Source organism: Schistosoma mansoni, chromosome 1, assembly GCF_000237925.1.
Source record: "Schistosoma mansoni strain Puerto Rico chromosome 1, complete genome".
Taxonomy (NCBI): Eukaryota; Metazoa; Platyhelminthes; class Trematoda; order Strigeidida; family Schistosomatidae; genus Schistosoma; species Schistosoma mansoni.
The window spans coordinates 8,849,535-8,870,271 of NC_031495.1; the positions used below are offsets into that span (position 1 = coordinate 8,849,535).

Below are 20,737 nucleotides of genomic sequence, written 5' to 3' on the forward strand. Positions count from 1 at the left end.
TATTCTGTCTTTTGATTTGCGATTGTGGAGTTCTATACATTCGGGTTCCGTTAGTTCTATATCGTACTCTGTATATAGTCAAGTAGATAACTTAACAAGAACACATTCAGGATGATAATTAAATAATCAATTGAATAATCAAACAGACCGAATATTCCAAAATATAGTTCAGTGATCAAAAATAAGAAAATTAAATACTTTTCTATTACTAGAAGAGGGTTTTCTGGAGATTTTAGTAATTTTATATAATTGAAACCATGATTCAATTGAAGCTAGACCACCATGGAAAACCTGGAAGCACTGGACGGTCGTTTCGTCCTATTGTGGGATTCATTAGCAGTGCTCATCCATGATCCCACTTCGCGAGATTCGAACTCAGGACCTACCAGTCTCGCGCCAGATCACTTAACCGATAGACCACTGAGCCGGCATCCAATAGTGTTAATGTCTAACTTCAACCAATCCACGAAATAGAGCAACCATTCACCAATGTCTTCAGTGAGTTTATATCTTCCAACAAACCTCGTTGAATTCCACAGGTTACTGCCTCTCATTATAACCCCGGGAAATACCTGAGGAATCCCACAATAGGACAAAACGGCCGTCCAGTGCTTCCAGGTTTTCCATGGTGGTCTAGCTTCAATTGAATCATGGTTTCAATTATATAAAATTACTAAAATCTCCAGAAAACCCTCTTCTAGTAATAGAAAAGTATTTAATTTTCTTATTTTTGATCACTGAACTATATTTTGGAATATTCGGTCTGTTTGATTATTCAATTGATTATTTAATTATCATCCTGAATGTGTTCTTGTTAAGTTATCTACTTGACTATATACAGAGTACGATATAGAACTAACGGAACCCGAATGTATAGAACTCCACAATCGCAAATCAAAAGACAGAATAATCAGGAAAAAGTAATTGTTGTATAAGAATAGAAAATGTACAGAAAATTATGTCTATTTATAGATATTAACGTTAGATATAACATCATTATAACTCACACAATACGCAGTGAAGAAAGATATACTACCATCCAATCGTAGCATGTCACGTCGATATTCTAGAAAACTCCATCAGGTGGAAACTCTTTGGCTCTTTTTAAACATCTTGTGTCGTACTTCTCGAAGCCGTCCCATCAGCGTTGTACCGACATAAAAATATAGGAATGATCTAATCACGGAATAATGATTAGCTAAATGTTGTAATGGTATTCTATTATATTACAAAACATATTTTGAAAGTTTAATATTATAGATTTATCTTAAAATTGTTGCTTATTAAATTGTATGAATTTTATTTTTTCTGATTCTTAATGCTGATCAAATCCTGTTGATCAGATTATCGTTATCACAGTTGATGTACTACTCAGATGTAATAATAGCTATGTATCTAATTGTTCCACAGAGTAAACATGGTTCTATTTATACTAAAAACATCAACTGACTTTAAAATTACATGAACGTATTATTGTAGAGTTTTAAAGAGCACGGACGAGCGTCAAGTAGCACGAAACCTAGGTCCAGGGTTTCCTGTTGACTATCTACACGCACCATCTTATCTCAATATAGTGCACGTACTGTCGAGTCACCTAGACTGGTGGCCATATTGCAACTTGATCGATAGGATTCGATCTGCACTAAGAAGGACCTGACATACATGACATTGATCAACACTTAGTGATCAGTCAATTGTAAATGTTTCTGTGTTCTTTTGAAAAAAAAATAAGTAGACAAAGGATATTTTGATACCACCTACTGAGCTCAATTCCTAGTTTTTGAAAATCTTATTCGGTCTGCTTACAAGTAGGATAAGAAATAATAAAGTGAGAATCATGAAATTCTACATAATCTATTCAAAATCAAAAATGAACCATTGTCTGCATAGACTGATGTAATTTATTTTAGATTTTAATCAGTTTATTCATTTACACTATAGGTTACTTGTTTACTATTCTTGAACTGTGATGTTACCTAAAACCATTACCAGTTAAAAACAATGACTCCCTCCGTTTCACAGTAGCACAGACAGGGGGTTTCACGTGAATTTTGTTGTTAAATAGTCTTTCACACTTTGTAAGCAACCAAAAAGATCCTTTTTTATTCCCGATAACATGGATAGAAGAAAGAAATATTTCCTTTCAATTAAATTTCCATCGTGGCTCCAGTTTAATATATGCACGTTTAATTAATAATAACAATAATACGAATAACAAGATGTACCCTCCAGTCTGACATGGTATAGCATAAAACCATCCGGAATGCTTGAGCAAAGGATAGTTAATGGGGGTTTAGAGTTAAATTCTCGCTCTGTCAGTAAACATAGGATATAGAGTTGACTTGAAATATGCTTTTAAAGTTATTCAGTGTATTCCATCAAATCTGCCATATGGTTTATGGCTTCGTCTTCTCAAAATCTCCAAAGCCATTACAATCAACATCATTATTTCCTACCTTTAAAAACTTTAAATATGAATATGAAATCTATTCAAGGAATAAGTAAATAAAAGTAACTAATTCTAATCTCTAAATGATACACTTTAATAATCGTGATACAAATGTCCATCTATAATGTGGTAAAATGATTGTAGCCTACTGATGTATTGTTTTAAGTAGTATATTACTGTATCCAGTAAAACAATAACAAATGTTAATATCATACCGAGATAGAATTATCATTATTGTTTTGCTGAAATAATCAAATCAACATACATCATTTAAACAAAACAATAATAGTGAATACACAAGTAATAGGTGTATACAGAAAATATATCACAAATAATGATGTAATATCTCATGCTGATCAACTAATTACTGTTTAAAATAAGTTTGTGTAAGAATAACATCGTAAGTTTTAAATTCATTTAGTATTGTTTGTTCGAATCTTCCCATCACCTCATCGCACAAGCAAGTGGCTATCAAGACTCAGCGGCCTAGTGGATAACGCGATGGCATTTGAGGCGAGGGTACTGGGTTCGAGTTCCAGAGTGAACATCAATTCTGAGATGCAGGTACATCCGGCTGACGAGTCCCAGATGGGCCGAAACGCGCGTCCTGGATTCCACTGCTAGCCACTATCCATCTCTGCTTACCATCGTAAGTTTTGTTGTAAACATTTCGTTTATACTTACAAAGTAACAATGATAATAGTGAGAAGCCATGACCATCAGGAGTTTAACCATGCCATTTTTGTAACAGTTATCCACAGTATACAATAGAACATGTTCACGTAATATTGTGTATCGGGTGAGGCAATACATGTACACAAATGGATGCTGACTTAGTAGTCTAGAGTTTAGGAGTTCGCGTACGTGACAAAATACATTGGTTTGGATTTTATGTGTCAGAATCGTGGATGATCATTGCTGAGGGGTCCTGTACTAGGATGAAACAGATGTCTATCGTTTTTCTCTTACTTCATATTACCTATAGCTATCCAGAAATCTCATTTGTTAATTTCTATTTATCTACAAAACCTGATATTAATATTATGGGAAATTAATGTATTTTGTTGTTTGTGGCATGCTACGCTAATATGATAATACAATAATAAGGCTGAATTGGATGACCTAGTATATCATTCTGCTGGAATGGATACTCAAACGATTCACTATACAATGATCAGATCACTCTACATCAGATACATGATTCAAGACCAAAAAATAAAAAACTGGTGTAATGCTAGACTTTATTCCACACAATTACAAGCAGTCACTATCACTGAGTTCGGAGTATAAATCAATCAGAGAAAAGTACATGACACTCACTTGTACTACCACATATTACTCAATTAAATATTTGTGACTGGTAACATATTAGTAACATATTATTAACACAGTTGGATGCCAGCTCAGTGGTCTATCGGTTAAGGGCTTCGGCTCGAGACTGGTAGGTCCTGGGTTCGAGTCTTGCGAGGGCAGGTTCGCGCACTGCTGAGGAGTCCCATAATAGGACGAAACGGCCCTCCAGTGTTTCCAGATTTTCCATGGTGGTCTAGCTTCAATTAACTCGTGCTTTCTACTATGAAAAATACTAAATCTCCACAAAACCCCTTCTGATAATTCGAAATTTATATATTGTGTTTAAAATAATGTATAAACCTGAAAATCAGCCACTGATTCTGGTGATTAATTTAGACTTACGATTGTGGAACATGATCACTATTTATTTTCTTTATTTATAAGGCAATCATCAGTCGATCAGGTACCTACTTCAGAAACAATATGATTATTTGAAAAATTCCCATATCGTGATTTAGAACAACATATATGGGCGAACAATATTGTTTTCGATTAGATTCTCATCAGGCTTTGCTCTAATATACAGTAATATTTATATGAATATACGAAGTTATTAAACCAATCAAGGCAGTTTATGAGTCAATGATAACAGTGAAATAGATTACATAACTAAAAACAATAAGTGAAAAGTACAAATTGGTAGTGTGATGACGGGTGTACTAGTTGTGATAAGAATAATAAAGGCTTGAATCAATGTTACATAATAGGAACTAGGTTAATTATCAGAAAAAAATATAGACACAGAAATAACAATCATAAAAACTATAAGATTACGTAATAAGAGGTGTTCAAATAGTTGGACCGTGAAACGAATATTTAAAAAAATAAATAAATAATTGGTAGGATGGGGTGAAGAAAAATAAACGAAGAGTATGGAAAATAAAATTATTTATTAAGGCCAAGGGAGAGATAAGGGTGATACAAATTTCTTATGAGCACAAAGGCTTGGATTGTTGGATCGAATTCCTATAGCTTCTGCTATGTGTAAGAGACGAGATCGAACCCCATAAGGAAAACTAGTAGAAATACGATAAATATCGATAATGTAATAAGACGAAGATTATCGGAACTATGTGATATATTAGCGCGATACATTTCAAACAATATGATCACACATATACTTGTTAAGAACATTTATATGTAAAAATAAAAGGTCAACTAGACTGGAAATGGGGGGTAAGAATAGACAGGGATAATAATAATAAAATAATGTGAAAACTATTTGACACCTAATCACTCTGGATAATAAGCTGATATATTACCAGGGTAGGTTTAAGGAGAGAACAAACCGTTTTTGAATACACAAAGGGAGTTTGAATCTTCGTATGACTATGGCTTCAATAAACGCTGAAAAATTTCCATCATATTAAAACCCAATTATATGAATAAAGAATATTCTTTTCAATAATTTCTCATCAGGTTATACAATTATAAATCCAAATTAATAATCCACAAAAGAAGATTGGCCAAGTTTAAGGCAGAGTACATTATTTTAAAAACTGTAACATGTGAATCAAGGAATGCTGTTTGTCATATAAAATCCAATCGAATCGTTAATGTTGGAGCTGACTCATATGAAATGTTAACTTGAATCAGTTTATAAGTGAAATAACATCGTAAGATGAATGATCAGAATATATATATATATATATATATATATAGTTGACAAAACTGACGATAAATACAATTGATCAGTACGATCTAGGGAAAACAGTTCTTCTTGGACTACACTGACACCCAATATCCATTAATTTAATTATTTACTATGAGAATTATTATTAGGAAGAATTTAAGTAGATACAAATCTTTTATACTTCAGTATTTTGTGAAACAAAATTGTTATGAATTATCGAAATGCTGAGAATTGACAGAATAACAAGTAGACTACAAGTAGAATGATAAGTTAGTGAGAAAATCTCTTTAAGTTAATCTGTTCAAGTCAATTTCCATATCTTTTTTCATATCTGTCATATTCCTATCCGACAGCTATTATAATTCTAATCAGGTATGCAACGTTAATCTATAATAAAATTTCGATTATATATATATATATATATATATTCAGGGGTATGAAAATATTCCCAGATCATTTGAAATGTTAAGCTTAATCCACCTTTTGAAATATTTTGCTTCATTCATCCATTTAAATCCAGCCTAAAATTTGTATCTTTTTGACGAGTGGAGTTCAATTACACCGAGTGTGTGACGGTTATCCATTGAAAGCAATGAAAAATGATCACACAATGTCATGTATTGATTAAAGTTAGAAATTGGAAAGTCTTGTAGAGCCAGTGAAATGTCACTGAACCCTAGCCAAATCATCCGGCAGTTAGGTCACTAAATATCGAACAGATCATCGATCATCGTCAAGGTCAAGGACAATCAGCGCTCATCAGTTAATCATACTCCATGAACTGGTCCATGCGGAAGAGGTTCTACTTTCGCTTGTACCTAATTTAACTAATACATTCCTGTAATAACTTCCTTTGTGTTGTACAGACTTCAGAGCATCCATGGTCCCTTGATACGTCGATGGGGCAATCCACGTAAGGTGCTGATCGCGAGGTGTGACTTCGAAGTTAGCTTGTTCGTTACACTGTTCACGTCTAACTCGAGTAGGCCTCCAATCATTCGAAATAGATCATCAATGTTGATGGTTTACAGTCTCATTAAAAATGCTGCTCCTCTAAAGCACTATCTGCTTATAAAGTTATAAATTAATTTCTATTCAAAGAAATTGACAATTTCTGTGGAAGCTGCCCTCTAAACGTTTTTCGCCTGTATAGCTTGTCGGATTGACGGGCCAGAATAATCGAGATAAACTGACACTTGTGTGTATTTTATTGGGCTTCTCTGCCGTTGTCATGCCGTAGTCATGGTTAAAATCAGTGATCGAAATCAAATGTCATCACATCGCCTGAGAGCTGCTTATAATCTTAGGAATATTGAAATGTGCAACCTATTTTCTTTCAGTCTGCATTGATCAAGTACTTGGAGTAATGATTTCCTCGATGCTTACTAACCCAGATAATATTTGACCTTGTCTCTTACATTGTTTAAGGTCGAACCCATTAATTTTGTGTCTGATTTGGTTGTTTTTTAGAGTACAAAACACAAGAGTGAACAATTCTACAAAATATATAGCACGTAACAACTTTAAATTAATACTGAATAATCTGGTTTTTGTTGGTATCCCACTAACTAGTGTTCGGCCAAACATCCTCGCCAGATCACATTCTGATATGCCCTTTGGGGTTTCTTGAAAGGTTGTTAACTTGAGAATTATGCATCACAAAACCCTTACCAACCGTCAAAATTTATCGCTTCACGTGCGGACCTTCAAAAAGCTTTAAGGCCACCAGGAATTCCAGACTCCTGTCGTGTCGGGTCCTACTACAGTAGTAGGTGCTTAAGTGCCTTCACACTTTCTGAAGGTCATACCAAGCTTTCCTCTTTCTTTGAAAATGACATTTAGGGCTTTGTTTATCCATGACGTGCTCTTCGACTGGTTCCGCATTGACGTTGTGATATTTTTTGAAATTACACTACTAGTCGTGTTCTTTATGTCAGCCCATAAACATAGACTGAGTTTTCCAAAGTTGGTAGGTAAGTTTCATGTTTAGTGTGCCTTCGGTCTCACGTATGAACATTTAAAGGTGGATATATACAGCGATGAATGCTAAGTCAGTAGTCTAGAGGTGGGGCGTTTGCCTGCGAGATTGAAGTTTCTGGACTTCATCTTTTGTGGCGGAGTCGTGGTTGATCGCTGCTGAGAAGTCTCACAACATGACGAAACAGGTGTCTATTACTTTCCACTCTTCAAAGGTGGTCTAGCTAAGATCAAGTAATGTTAGATATTATGAAAATTCTGCAATCTTTACAGACCCCTCCAACTTCGGCTGAGAAATACTAGATATCAAATGCAGTGGAGTTAATGACAAACAGATCGCTATTATAATAGACGTGATTTATAATTTATTCTAGGTAATCAAGCACTTTTTCAAAGAATATTGATGTGGATTCACACATATTCCGATTTGTTTAAACTCGATTTATCGTATATTAATGCAAGAAAATACGTCTCCACTGAAAGGTTTGGTCCTGTTTGCTTCGACAATCCGTCTCCTTATGTCAACAAACAGGACACATCCTCTACAATGTGGTTTCGTATATAACACGCCTCCACAATTTGAATTTCGGGATTGTCTATACATATGGATAACACTTCGAGTTGGGTGTAAAAGAAAAACCTACAAATTATGAAATATTTACCATCTTGTGATTGAGTACGTTCACTTGCAAGCAGTTATTGGGGCAGTGACTAAGGTACATTGATATATAATGTAGCAACAAATGAGGTACTTTAGGAGGACACAACTGCAGGGGAGACAACACTTCTATAATGGAAATCCTTAGCAATTTCCTTGGTCACATGAGAGGTGTGGACTAGTGGATGACCGCTGGTTGATAGTGAGATTTGTTATTCAGGTAGCCGTCAAACACAACGTACCATAAGCACAATACACACCTGGAAAGAGATCTCATCGGCTTAAACGAGGCACAGAACATTCGCTACAGGCAACATGGAGACTTTGGGACAAATGGAAAGTTTCTTTGGAGGATTCTGACCCTAGTCCTAACATGGCTTTGAGAAGTAGATGGAACATCAAAGTTTAAAGTGAAGGGAGACGTTTTCGAACCTAGCAGCTGCATTGAAAGATTATCGAAAATACTTGAGAATTTTCAATCATATGACTAAATAGATCTAATCCCAATAAGTTTAGAATTTCAACAAGACACAATCAAGAACTTAAATTCAGAGTACACAGTGTGACATTGTAGTGTATTATTATGATAAATTTAAACATTACATAAATTTTTAACTGAACAGTAAGTGGGTTCGTTGTTTGCCACACATTCCACACGTTGATTGTTAGTCTATGTGTCTATGATGTAGTCTTGGTTTATTTGCGATTCTGTCGGATCTCCGTTGTTTAGCAATCTGACTTTTACATTCTTCGTCGTTCCCAAATTCTGAATTATCCAAATAGTTATTAGTAACAGGGAAATCATTAGAATGAAAATTGGAACCATGTATCTGAAGTTCAGAATTGTCTATGGAATAAGTATTAGTTCGCGAATTATCAGAATTAAAATCAGGAACATCTACTTCATCAACCTTCACTTGATCTCTATGTCTGCTGCGAACTGAATGGTTGTTTAAATCAACAATGTTTACAATCCGACCACTCACTCTATGAATTATAATCCCCGTAGATGATCGCTAGTCATTTCGTCGATAAAAATGCACTTCTGATGATGATATTTGTACAAGTAGTATGCAAGACGTATGCGAAGTTTAAAGAGCTTAGCTGGACTGTGATGACTTTCTGAATGCTCTTCATTACGATATTGTAGCAAGAAATAATCGTCTCATTTTTCCAGGTCTTCTAGATTACTTGGATTTAATGATGTGATGGCACTCAAATAGAATTTTCTGCCAAACCGTCCGACTGAGAAATTTTCGGGGCCGTAAGTAAGTGACCGCATCCAATATCAGAAAGCTAGCTGTTAAACAATATTTCTGTGCAGTGGGTTCCATTATCCGCTAATAATACGAAGGTTATTCATCCGTGACTATCTATATTCGTCATCACCCTTTCAGTGAAGTGTATTAATTCTTAACAAAAATATCTCTTTATATTCACGACAAAATGAAAAACTTCAAACCGGAAGTGGATGCTCTTAAAAGGCCAAACTGGAAAGATCATACTAAGTTAGAGATGATAGAATTCGTTGATGCCAAGTTTGCCGATCAATTAAAGCAGGAATCTAAAAGCCCTTAAAATATTCATATGACTTAGATCCTCTATTAAAAACCTCTCTTCATCATCTCTCCAGAGCGCAGTATAAGACTGGTGACTACGGAAGACATAGGCACTCACTCAAAATATAGTCATGATTCAGTCAAAAAAATACAACACTTCAGTTTTTAAGATGACAACTTGGTACAATCACCTCAGGATTGTTTTTAACACTTTGAAACGTTTTCAAAGTCTCATTTCGAAGTTCAAAACATTTTTGCGCCTCCTCCCTTCAGAAAAAATGTTTATATCTCAGACGAAGTACAGAGACAGGGTACTAAGTGGGTGGATAGGCTAAGGAACAAATCTTAAGAATGTAAACTCCGATAATTCTGATTATCTGAGATGAAGCACATAGGGATAGAAAGTGACTTGATAATGGCGCACAACATTACAAGTACTCTAAGTCATCCCAACACAAACATATTACCAGAATATCGCCACTATGCTCTTCGAGTGCACATCAAGGGGAGAGAACCCAGTTGCTGATAATTTTTCTTATCCTCAGTTCCTTCTGCTCAGAGGATTCTCCTAGTCGAAGCAACCAAAGCTTTCTGTGTGTAGCTTGAAGAGGAGACTTGATGATCATGTACTCACTAATGGATAGCCATCGGCTTAGACTACCCTCATACGTCTTAACTTACCGACTGCTATCATTATTGCATATTTTCTGGTTTTGCAAATCTTACTGCTTTAGGATTTTGGTTACTGGATATAAATTGGACATAAATTCACCTACTCAGACTATAAGATATGCAAAACCCACTGGACAACAATCATTTAGGCATTTTTAAAGAATTCGAACGATGTGAAATAACAAAAGCGAGTGAAAAGAAAAAAACACTTTATTCGAACTCGTCACAAGGATATTGGATTACATTCACCATGACAACGGCTGGACCGGGTAGTGCAAATAATTTAGATGTAACACTTTCGAAACACAACACCATCAACTTTTTGTCCCGATTATCATATCGTTTTAGTCTCTCGTTCCTGTCATTTCCGATTATCATCAATTGCTTTCTTGATCAGATGTAAGTGCATTCTGTCTGCTTACTGAGTCATTGATCCATGTTTTCTCTTATAAGAGAAAAACGTTTGGTTATTCTCTTTCAGAAAATCTCACTTGCTGCCACTTAAAGTCATCGAGCGCACACGGTAACACTATACTAGATTCAAACCTACTGAAGGCTGAACACTACACAGATATAGCGCATTTACCACTTTATTTATTCAACATATATTATTAATTGTCACGTTATCTTTATCTTTCCATTGTGTAACTACTGATTGCTATCTATCTATTCCATTGTTATATGTGAGTTTCTTCTGTCTGATCACTGAGTCGCCGACTTGTTTTTCTTGTTTTCCTTTCTTTGAGAATATATCCCATACTCTGCTTTTTACATTCCCTGAAATAAAAAGTACTTTCAGGCTAGACTTGAACATATAGGAGGGTGTGTGCTACGTTCAGGTTTCTCATTTTCAATGCTCATAGTTTCAACTTTTGATTTATCTCAAGCATAAAAGTAAGGAAAAATAAAGGCGAACTTCGGAGAAACTCTGGGGGGAATCCTTAGCAGAATTAGGTGTAATTACATACGACAGTGCATCAAATTGTGAGGATTTTTATCTAAAATGTACTCAGTGATGTGTGTCTCGAAACTAACACCCCTACCTGCTGCAGTTACAATGTTGTCAGTGCGAAGCAGTATTTCCGTCACTGGAATTTTAAAATAATTACCAACTTTTTAAATGTAGGCTGAAGGAGACTGATGAAGAAGACATTTTTACGTTGGCGAAGAAAGAGTAAGAATGTAACTTTTACTTACAACAACGTATGTATTAGGGACGCTATGACTTCATGGCTAACTATGTTGACAGCTGCATAATTAAATGATAAGTCACTAATGGCCAGCAACATATCTCTACGACTAACTACTGAGCACAGAAATACAATTGTATCACCCTAGAGGAATAATTTTATAGAAAGACTTACGGCATCAATCTAAGGACGGGATTTAATTTCACTGTTTTCGCCTTTCTACATAATCATTTTGGGATCACTTTTGACAAGTACTTTTTCGGGCTTAAATGATGTAAATTTAGTACCTCCTCAAGTTGCATACTGTTTCTTTACATCGTAGCTAACTGGCGTTTCGTTATCACCCACAGGATTATCGTTGTGCAATCAACTAACGAATGGCAGTTGCTCATTATAACGCCGAACAGTTTGCTTGGCTGCAGAGTATCCTCAGTCCACTGTCCTTCTAATCCTTTGCACAAAAGACTTAAAAGGAAATCTAAGCTAATTTAGTTATGCACTTTAGTCTTACGTTATTTTTTGTTGCTATTACGTATAAGTATCGCTGTGTTCAATGTAGCTCAACAGCTGTTTGTCAGTCTTTCCATTTAAAGACAGTTAATAATTTATTTAACTCGACTTTATAATTCCCAAATAACGCTAAACTGATTCACTAAATTCTTTGTAATCTTACGTGTGTTCCATGCACTGATATAGTTGATCACATTATCTATTTATTGACCTTTGTATACGTTTATGTAATAGATAAATTTACCTAATTTTGTTTAGAGTGTCCAAATTCCACATAATTAGACCAAACGACTGCGGAAAGCAGTCCGTCTATTAAAAAAGTATAATATGTCTTCAACTTGAACTTGAAATTTCTGTTGGAATCAAAGATACTTGTATTTCCTCACAATATGAACTTTATTAATCAATCATTTTTATGCGTGATTAGTTCTTCAGTTTTTCGTATCTAATTCGCTGTTTATGTAACTCTTAAGTAGTTGTTTTACGTTCGATAGTTTTAGACTAATTTGTAATTGAACTTTTATGTAGAGACAATCGTTTATCAAGTTTTGTTAAGTCAAATTTGACTTCAAGTACTGAGGGAATTCTAGAAACTCCAAGAAAAATATATCACTATGTTCAAATATATTCCGTGCCTTATGTTTTTCGTTGTCTTTGTATTCACCCCTTACTTATTATGAAGCTCAAAATCGTTATTTGAGGCTTAAATGATAGTCCATAAATTCTAAAGCAGCGTACTATTTATTGTGATATACATAGAGCATTTCTGAAATCAATGAGTACACTAAACGGAGAAATAAAACGAAACGATAACATGCATTTTGTACATCATTAATAATAATAAAACTTTGTTTGATATTTCAAAATGGAGTACAAAAATTGAGTAGAGCGAAATTTCTGAAAAGGAGAAATATTGTGTCGAAAAATTGAGATATCTTGCTTTTCGTAAAGTATATCCTGAGATAGGAAAACGTTTTCCGCTTATAGCTAAATCGGGGTTATTTCAAGCCATAACTTGAAAAGATGTAGATAACGTTGAGGGACATGAATTAAGTAATATAATATATAGTTCTACAAAGATATCTCGTATCATTGATTTCGTACCGGTTCTTATCAACTGATTACTACCAGCTCCGGAGGGTACAAACTAAGTACTAAGTCACTTTATTGTGTGAGTCACTTGTAATTAATGTACTACGCGTCTTATTGAAGCATAATGATGGTCAAACAACTCAGCCATCACCTGAAAGGTCGACAAAACTACATCACAGTACAACGTAAAAGACAGACTTCTTTGGTAGAATTTCCAGGTAAGCATGATAATACATTTTACTGGTGTCTGCTAAGTATTATTGGTTTATAGACTTTGGAAACAAAACTGTTTTATGATTATTTATCGGACCTTTAGAAACTGCCTGATCAGTATATGGTTATTCACAATAATAGTAATGATAATCATTCTATTCTCATGAATGAAATGTTTCCCTATGTTTTCTAGATAACATAGTGCAATCTATGTATTTGTTTTAACTATGAAAAAATGACAGCAACTGCTGAATCGGTATCAGAACAAAAATCATCCGATCCATTTATTCCATGGGGTTTTCCAAATGAATTAAATTTATGTAGAGCAGCACGTCATGCTGATATAAAAGCTGTAAGCAGATCTATTGCAAATGGAGTGGATATAAACTTTATTGATGGTTTTGGTAAAACAGCATTACACTATGCAGCCGCAAGTAAACATGCTAAAAATTTCATAATTATTTATTTATTTTTCTCTTCAAAAAAAATCTTAAATTTAACAACAGACGGAAGCTATGAATCGGTGAAACTTCTTGTTGCTAATAAAGCAAATGTAAATATATGGGATTCAAATGGAACTACACCATTACATTTGGCCGCTAAAGGTAGAACATCTGTATTCAATTTACAGCATCCTATAAAATTTATTTCACAGGAAATCATACAAGAGTGGTGAAATTTTTACTTATGTCTGGGGCAGATATTAATCATGAATGTATTAGTGGCGTCAAACCGATTGACTTGGCAATTTATAAGTCCGAAACTTGGAAAGTAAGTCATTCTAAAGAATAGATGCTATGCTAATCACCTAAAATGTCCATTGACCATTTTTACTGACTTGGCTATAAAGTTAACTCTAGCTAATGCTGACTATTTTCAACAGGTAAGCTTGTTTGCTATACTGACATGGTCAGTTCGAAGACGCCTCTCCCTAATGTCTCAGTCTCTTCTAATGGAGTGTATTTTAGGTTGGAAAATGTCCTGCATTGGAATTTGATAAAATTTCTCAGCCAAAAACATGGATTTGAGATGCACATTTTCTTTTACGACATTCTTTCACAAAATACTTGTTTATTTAGCCCTACTTATCACTTATTTATTATGAACAGCATGTCTTAAGCACATGAGTCAAGAAGGTGGTTTTTCAATCTGTTGTAGGAGATGTCTGCCAATCAGTTCACATTTTGTCCTTATCCTTTTCCCGACCATACTACTAATTATGACACGAGCTTAAATAATTATGGTAAAATTTTTTAAAGATGATAGAGAATCTAAAAGCCCTAATTGTTGCTTACTTATGATTTCTACAACTGATATCATTTAGATAGCTTATCGTCTTAAGTAGCAATTAAAAATCATCTAACCGTTATCTTTGACTTTTAATTACACAGCCTTAGCACTGCCCAACGACACTCTGTAATCATAGACATCAGAAGAAACACCAACATTTGTCAGATAGTTTATAATCTAAGGATTACCCTCTTATTATTTCGTTTAACTTACTGTCACTTATCACCTTCATTCAATCAGATACACTCCTGACCAAGATCTATTTCATCAGTCCTGATTTATTCATCAGTCTTTTAGTTATTTATCACAGCATTATTAAATGCATATTTTTACAGTTGTTTACTAATGTTGATAGGTAAAGTAAAAAGAACGCTTTACTCGTGCTTACTTTTGCTATTTAACGCGACCCTGATCATCTAGAAAGTTGTAGTGGCATAATTAATATTAGCAATAAGAAGTTGACACGTGATCCGTTATCCTTCAAGATGTTTCAAAGAAACTTCTATTCAATCCCGACTGAATAAAATGCTTCCAAGCGATTTCTAGGCCCGCCAAGTTATAAAAGGGGAATTTGAGAACTCTTCGACAGTAGATTTAGTGCTTAACAGCTACACATCTAATTGTTATCTCGACCAGTATTATACGGTTGTATCAAAGAAGAAGGTATTCACTAACTGATAACTGATTCTTTTAAAAACTATTATTCATGGATAGATTTAGATTCCCATCAAATTCCATCTCTCATACAAAGGCTATCATGGGAAATATCTTTTTTAGGCTATCAACATGATATACATGAAATCATCATCAAACTGTTCGTATTATTTTCAGAAATTTAAAAATTCTTTGTTTGTTATATTTTATTCCTCTCCCACTATTATTACTACCATTATTACTAACATGACTCTTTACAGGTTTTATTGAACGCTGCAAACGGTGATCTACCTAAAATTGAGCATTTAATACAAACACGTACAGTTCCTCTAATTCCCCAATTCGCAATACAAAGAGAAATTGATAAACAAGCTAAGGCAAATGAAAAGAAAGGTGGGACAAAGAAAAGTGGAAAGAAGAGTGGAAAGAAAAGTGGTAAAGGCAAAAAGAAGAAATGATTAAACCGTTCAACACTGCGTGAAAATTAAAAGTACTTCTGATGTCTTGTTTACATACACACCTGTACAACACGGTATACATATTAATAAAATCGATTATTATGAATTTATGATGTGAGCATTAAATAAAGTAGAAAAGAAAGCAATCAAGTCATGAATGACAGGAATACAAAAAACAAAGAAAATGGGCAGATGGAGCACTCTCACGTTTACAACTGTTGTTACGATTAGTTATCGTAAAAATGTTCTGTATAAAAACACTGATCATGATCTCGATGAGACATAAGTTTGCCTCAAGTGATTTTAGATGTGATAAGCTTGGTGTTTCAATCTAATGTCTGATGTTTGCTAATAATAATCCTAACTTTAAGCAGATGCGTATCAAATTGTGATAAGATATATATTTTTTCGATTAACTACGATTTATTATAAGTATTAGTCGAGATGAAATAGAATACTCAATCCCTAGTTAAATCTTTCAATCATAATTTAACGTACAGATTTTTATTTACAAAAATGATCGCATTTTAGACTCAAGCTTATCATTTTCGTCACAATATATTTGCTAGCTAATAGTAAATCATTTCCAATCGTTATCTTTAGTCACTTTGTAGTGAACGAGAACACAAGTGGGGACAATCGGATGTATTTGAACACAAAATTACTAAACATCTTAGTAAAATCTTGCAAAATTTAATCAATCTTCTCAGAATTCATTGTTCTTTTGTTTCCACAACAATCATTCTCTGTTCTGGTTCTTTTTTCTCCGATCTTTTTTAGCTTTCTGTCTCAGGGCCTTTCACTTTCAATTGATGATATATACTACTTATATCTATCTACATCATTAGCACACGCCACAATTTAACTCTTCGTAAATTGGATAAGAAGTAAATGTAACTCAGCGAAAATTCTTTTCTTATGAGATCATTTACTTAAGCTGTACAATCCTATTGACAGTTTATTAGGAAACATAAGTCTATAGTCGAATGGAAATGTAGTTCATTGCATGATAGATGATTGAGAATACTCTCAGGAATCAACGGAAAATTAATTTGTAGATCAAAGTGAAAATAGATTAGAAATAGAAGATAATTGTCAACTTGAGGAATATTAAGAAACTATTCGTAAATCATCAGAAGGGGGTTTTGTGGGGATTTTAGTAATTTTATATAGTTGAGATAATGAGTCAATTGAAGCTAAACCACCATGGAAAACCTGGAAGCACTGGACGGCCATTTCGTCCCGTTGTGGGACTCCTCAGCAGTGCGCATCCACGATCCTGCCTAGCGACATTCGAACCCAGGACCTATCAGTGTCGCGAGCACTTAACCTCTAGACCACTGAGCCGGTATCCAACGGTGTTAATGTCTAACTTCAACCAATCCACGAAATTGAGCAACCATTCACCAATTGTCTTCAGTCAGTTGATATCTCCCAACAGACCTGGTTGAACTCCACTGGTTACTGCTTCTTACTAGAACTCCAGGAAACACCTATTGAAGCTAGTCTAGCTTCAATTGACTCATGATCCCAACTATATAATACTCATAAATTGTTTATGAATATCAAATATAGAAAAAGATGTTATTCAATGATTTGACGATTAGTGGAAAAAGTTATCAAGATATTCTATAAAAGACAGATAATTTTTCTCATTTTGTGTATATGAAGAACAGAATGACTGAATGTTGAAATAATCCTTAGTTAATAATTCTAAAGAAATAATAGAAGAGTAACAACAATGGAATGATGAATATCGAAGATAGAAAAAAGGTTAAGTTCAATAACTTTGAATAAATGTATAAGACTAGAACCACATCATTTACTGTGAATCAGAAAACAATATATTACTATTATAAGTAGGGAAATCGTCAAGGATAAACAATTCAAAAAGTACATTATACACAAATAAGAATATGAGATTACTGGCGGAAAAGTGACTTAATAAGCAGAAACGGTCAAATATAAATTTAAGAATAAAACAATCGATCAAGGGATTCATTGACTAAAACAATTCAACTCATTGCTGTATTACACTCACGACTGGGAGTAGCATATATTTCGTGTAATACCCTAGGCAACGAATCTAAGCATAAACAGATATCATGCCTAGATATTAATAAGATTGAACTTGGTCACACAGTAATGGTGAGGGGGCATTGATCTGGCTCCATTTAGATCATATGAATGGTTGATTGTCAAAATATACATCCTGTCTATCCTCGTATGCAATACATGACTTAATCCGCGTTGATGAATAACGAAGTGACATTAGTCAAATACGAGAGTGGATTTTGAATAAATATATATTTTGTACACTCATCGATCTGGACAGGAAATCAGAGGGATGAAGCTAATAAAAGAGAACGAAGCGAAAATGGTAGGCATTGGAGATGGCGGGTAAGCCAACTCGTTATTGATGATGATTACTGTTGTATAGTGTAATAAATCAATATTTTCATTAGATAACCAAACTCAAGTTCTAATAAAAGTACTGTGTATGTTTGGTTTGACCTCTAATCTTGATATTTAAAAATTGGTAACATATTCAACAGAAATTAATAAGCTTCTTCTGTCAATGATGTATTAGAACGAAAATTGAAGAAATGGTAACCTCCAGAACTAATTTATGGATTATGATCATTATTATTATCTATATACTTATTGTATAACCATTAAATAAACAGATTACTTTGTCTATGTATTCCTTTTATTATAAGCCTTTAGTTAAACTATAAGAAACTTTTGTGCGAATTATTCTCAGCGTGTTGCCGGTCTATCTACATTATCTTTGATTCACAGATACTTGTCTTGCTTATGTGTAATTGTTATTTTTCATGCTAAGTGTGGTGAAGTCCGGTATGTCTGTATGTAGACCATATCTGGTTAAAATGTAAGGATAGTAGATGTTGGCTGCTAACTATTGAATTCAATGGTAGGGCATGGAGAGAAGCTTGTGAACAGTGAACCGATAGGGACTAAGCTGTTGACTCAAAGTTGATGACTATGGTCGTGCTTATGGTTGACCAAGTCAGAGACTAAGATATAGAGTAGATAATAGACCTGAAATCGACAGTATTAGGATTGGAATTCTGATTGGTGGCTTGCCACGTGATTTTGATCAGTTCACACATGACACAATGGATCTTGATATGTGTTTCAAAAGCATTAAATTATCTAGTTTTCTTAATTTTATCAATGATATTATTTCGAAAGAGCAAGGGTGAATTTGGTGACTATTTTACAACCCATATTCATCATTCTAACCACTGTTATCACCTGATGCATTGCTTTCATGCTTAGTTCTTTATTTGTCTGTATTTAACCATATGTTTCACGGTCGTAGCTGTTATCACTTGCATAAAGCCGATGAATTACAGTTTCAATTTTTTAGAAAGTCAAGCATTCCCCTAATTCTTGTACTCGATTTTCAACCACATAGGTGCATTATGCTCATTAAAGCGTTACAACGATCAGTCACAGCTCTCTCTAGGACGCAGAGATCCCCCTTCTATTAACTGACATCTCTCAATATTTCATAATTAAGAATAACCTTGAATACTTTTTCCAAATAGGACAAAATGTGAAGGTCTATGCAAAAATTGATTTAGTTCGAGAAAATTTTCAAGTTAATTTGTAGGTTATTTCATTTACATTAGTCGAAAAGCTCCCAGCTGCTTTAAACAATTAAAACCTGTAGTCAACGTTCTCAAATACTAATGCCACTCCTTGGACAACTACAATGATCTCTTTATAGTTACGCTACTACTACTACTACCACTACTACTACTGCTACCACTACTACTACTACTACTACTACCACTACTACTACTACTACTACTACTACCTATCTTCATAATCAATGTTCAAGCTTTCAGCAACAAAACTATTATTAGTTTCCCTTAAAAAGGATGTTTTAATACCTTTGTGTATTCTACATCACTGTTACCATGTTTAACAAGATTTCACTATCACTATTATTGTGATTACTATCATTTTGAAAAGTAGGTACATATATATACGATTATACAGCTTTGAAAATGAATTCACCGAAAATAGAATTCTTCGCTGAATCAATCTTTCTTATTTTACCGTAATTATGGTGTGTGCTACTGATTTTGACAGTTTTAAGTAGTATGTTTCATCAATCGAAAGTGAAATATCTGACGGTACAGGGCTAAGAAGATCGAAGAGAATAGAACGATAACAGAGAATGATTAGTGTGGAAATAAAAAACAAACACTCAAGTATGAAAAATTTGATGGGGGATTTGCAAATTCATATTTACTGTATGGTTCACGGATTTTACTAAGAGATTCTTCAATTTCTTATATAAATAAGTTCGGTTGTCCCCACTGATATTAATCAACATTGAAAACTCTAACAACCATAAAAAATGCACTTTTCTCAATTTTTTATTTTGTTCACAATGGACAGACATCTTTGGTGATATTGTTATTGTTTGTATTGTTTAAAACTATGCTCATGTGAAGTGATATAAAAATGCCTAACTGGTTGAATTTTCAAACTTACATTTGTTTTAATTGAACATTGTATATTTGTATCAATTCTGGCGCGCATTACAAAAACAGCTTAGATTTTATTAAATTAATTTGAAATTGAAAGTATATTCATACAGACAAAAGCAAAACAATAAGGAATAATAGTTCATTCAATATTGAACATATGAATTTATTCAATTAAATATATAGTTTATTTTTTTTCCGGAAATTTACTTTGTTCCTATGTACGATAGCATACAGCACCAACATTTACACTTAATGAACATGTTCCTTGTTTATCGAAATTACGTACTTTAAAATCAATAATTGGCAATACTTCTAAATCTCTTGTCTCAATCAATAATTTAGTGGCTGCACCTTTTGTCAAGTACTAGAATAAAAGAATGAAAAGGGAGACATCAAGAAAATGTAAATAGAGATTATTTATATTGAAGGTAATAATTGCTCATTTTCAAAAGAGTACATGTTGAGATTATATTCTTTATTAAACTATCACGTTTGAATTA

At 33.9% G+C, this 20,737-nt stretch overlaps 2 protein-coding genes across 2 annotated transcripts in view; one reads left to right on the plus strand and one right to left on the minus strand.

Moving 5' to 3' along the window:
• Window positions 1-10,577: 10,577 nt before the first annotated feature.
• Window positions 10,578-15,708, plus strand: Smp_003190 (26S proteasome subunit P28-related; the record flags this gene model as incomplete). Its single annotated transcript, XM_018793163.1, has 4 exons — window positions 10,578-10,700; window positions 13,500-13,911; window positions 13,962-14,077; window positions 15,511-15,708. Exons 2-4 carry the CDS (start codon window positions 13,542-13,544, stop codon window positions 15,706-15,708), a joined length of 684 nt encoding a protein of 227 aa, XP_018647703.1. The 5' UTR covers window positions 10,578-10,700; window positions 13,500-13,541.
• A 4,743-nt stretch (window positions 15,709-20,451) lies between these two features.
• Window positions 20,452-20,737, minus strand: part of Smp_123830 (putative collagen alpha-1(V) chain precursor) — a gene marked incomplete at both ends in the record, with an annotated part of 48,505 nt that continues 48,219 nt past the window's right edge. The window contains one exon of the mRNA XM_018793164.1: window positions 20,452-20,601. Coding sequence (XP_018647704.1) covers window positions 20,452-20,601 — 150 coding nt within the window. The remainder of the gene's footprint in view (window positions 20,602-20,737) is intronic.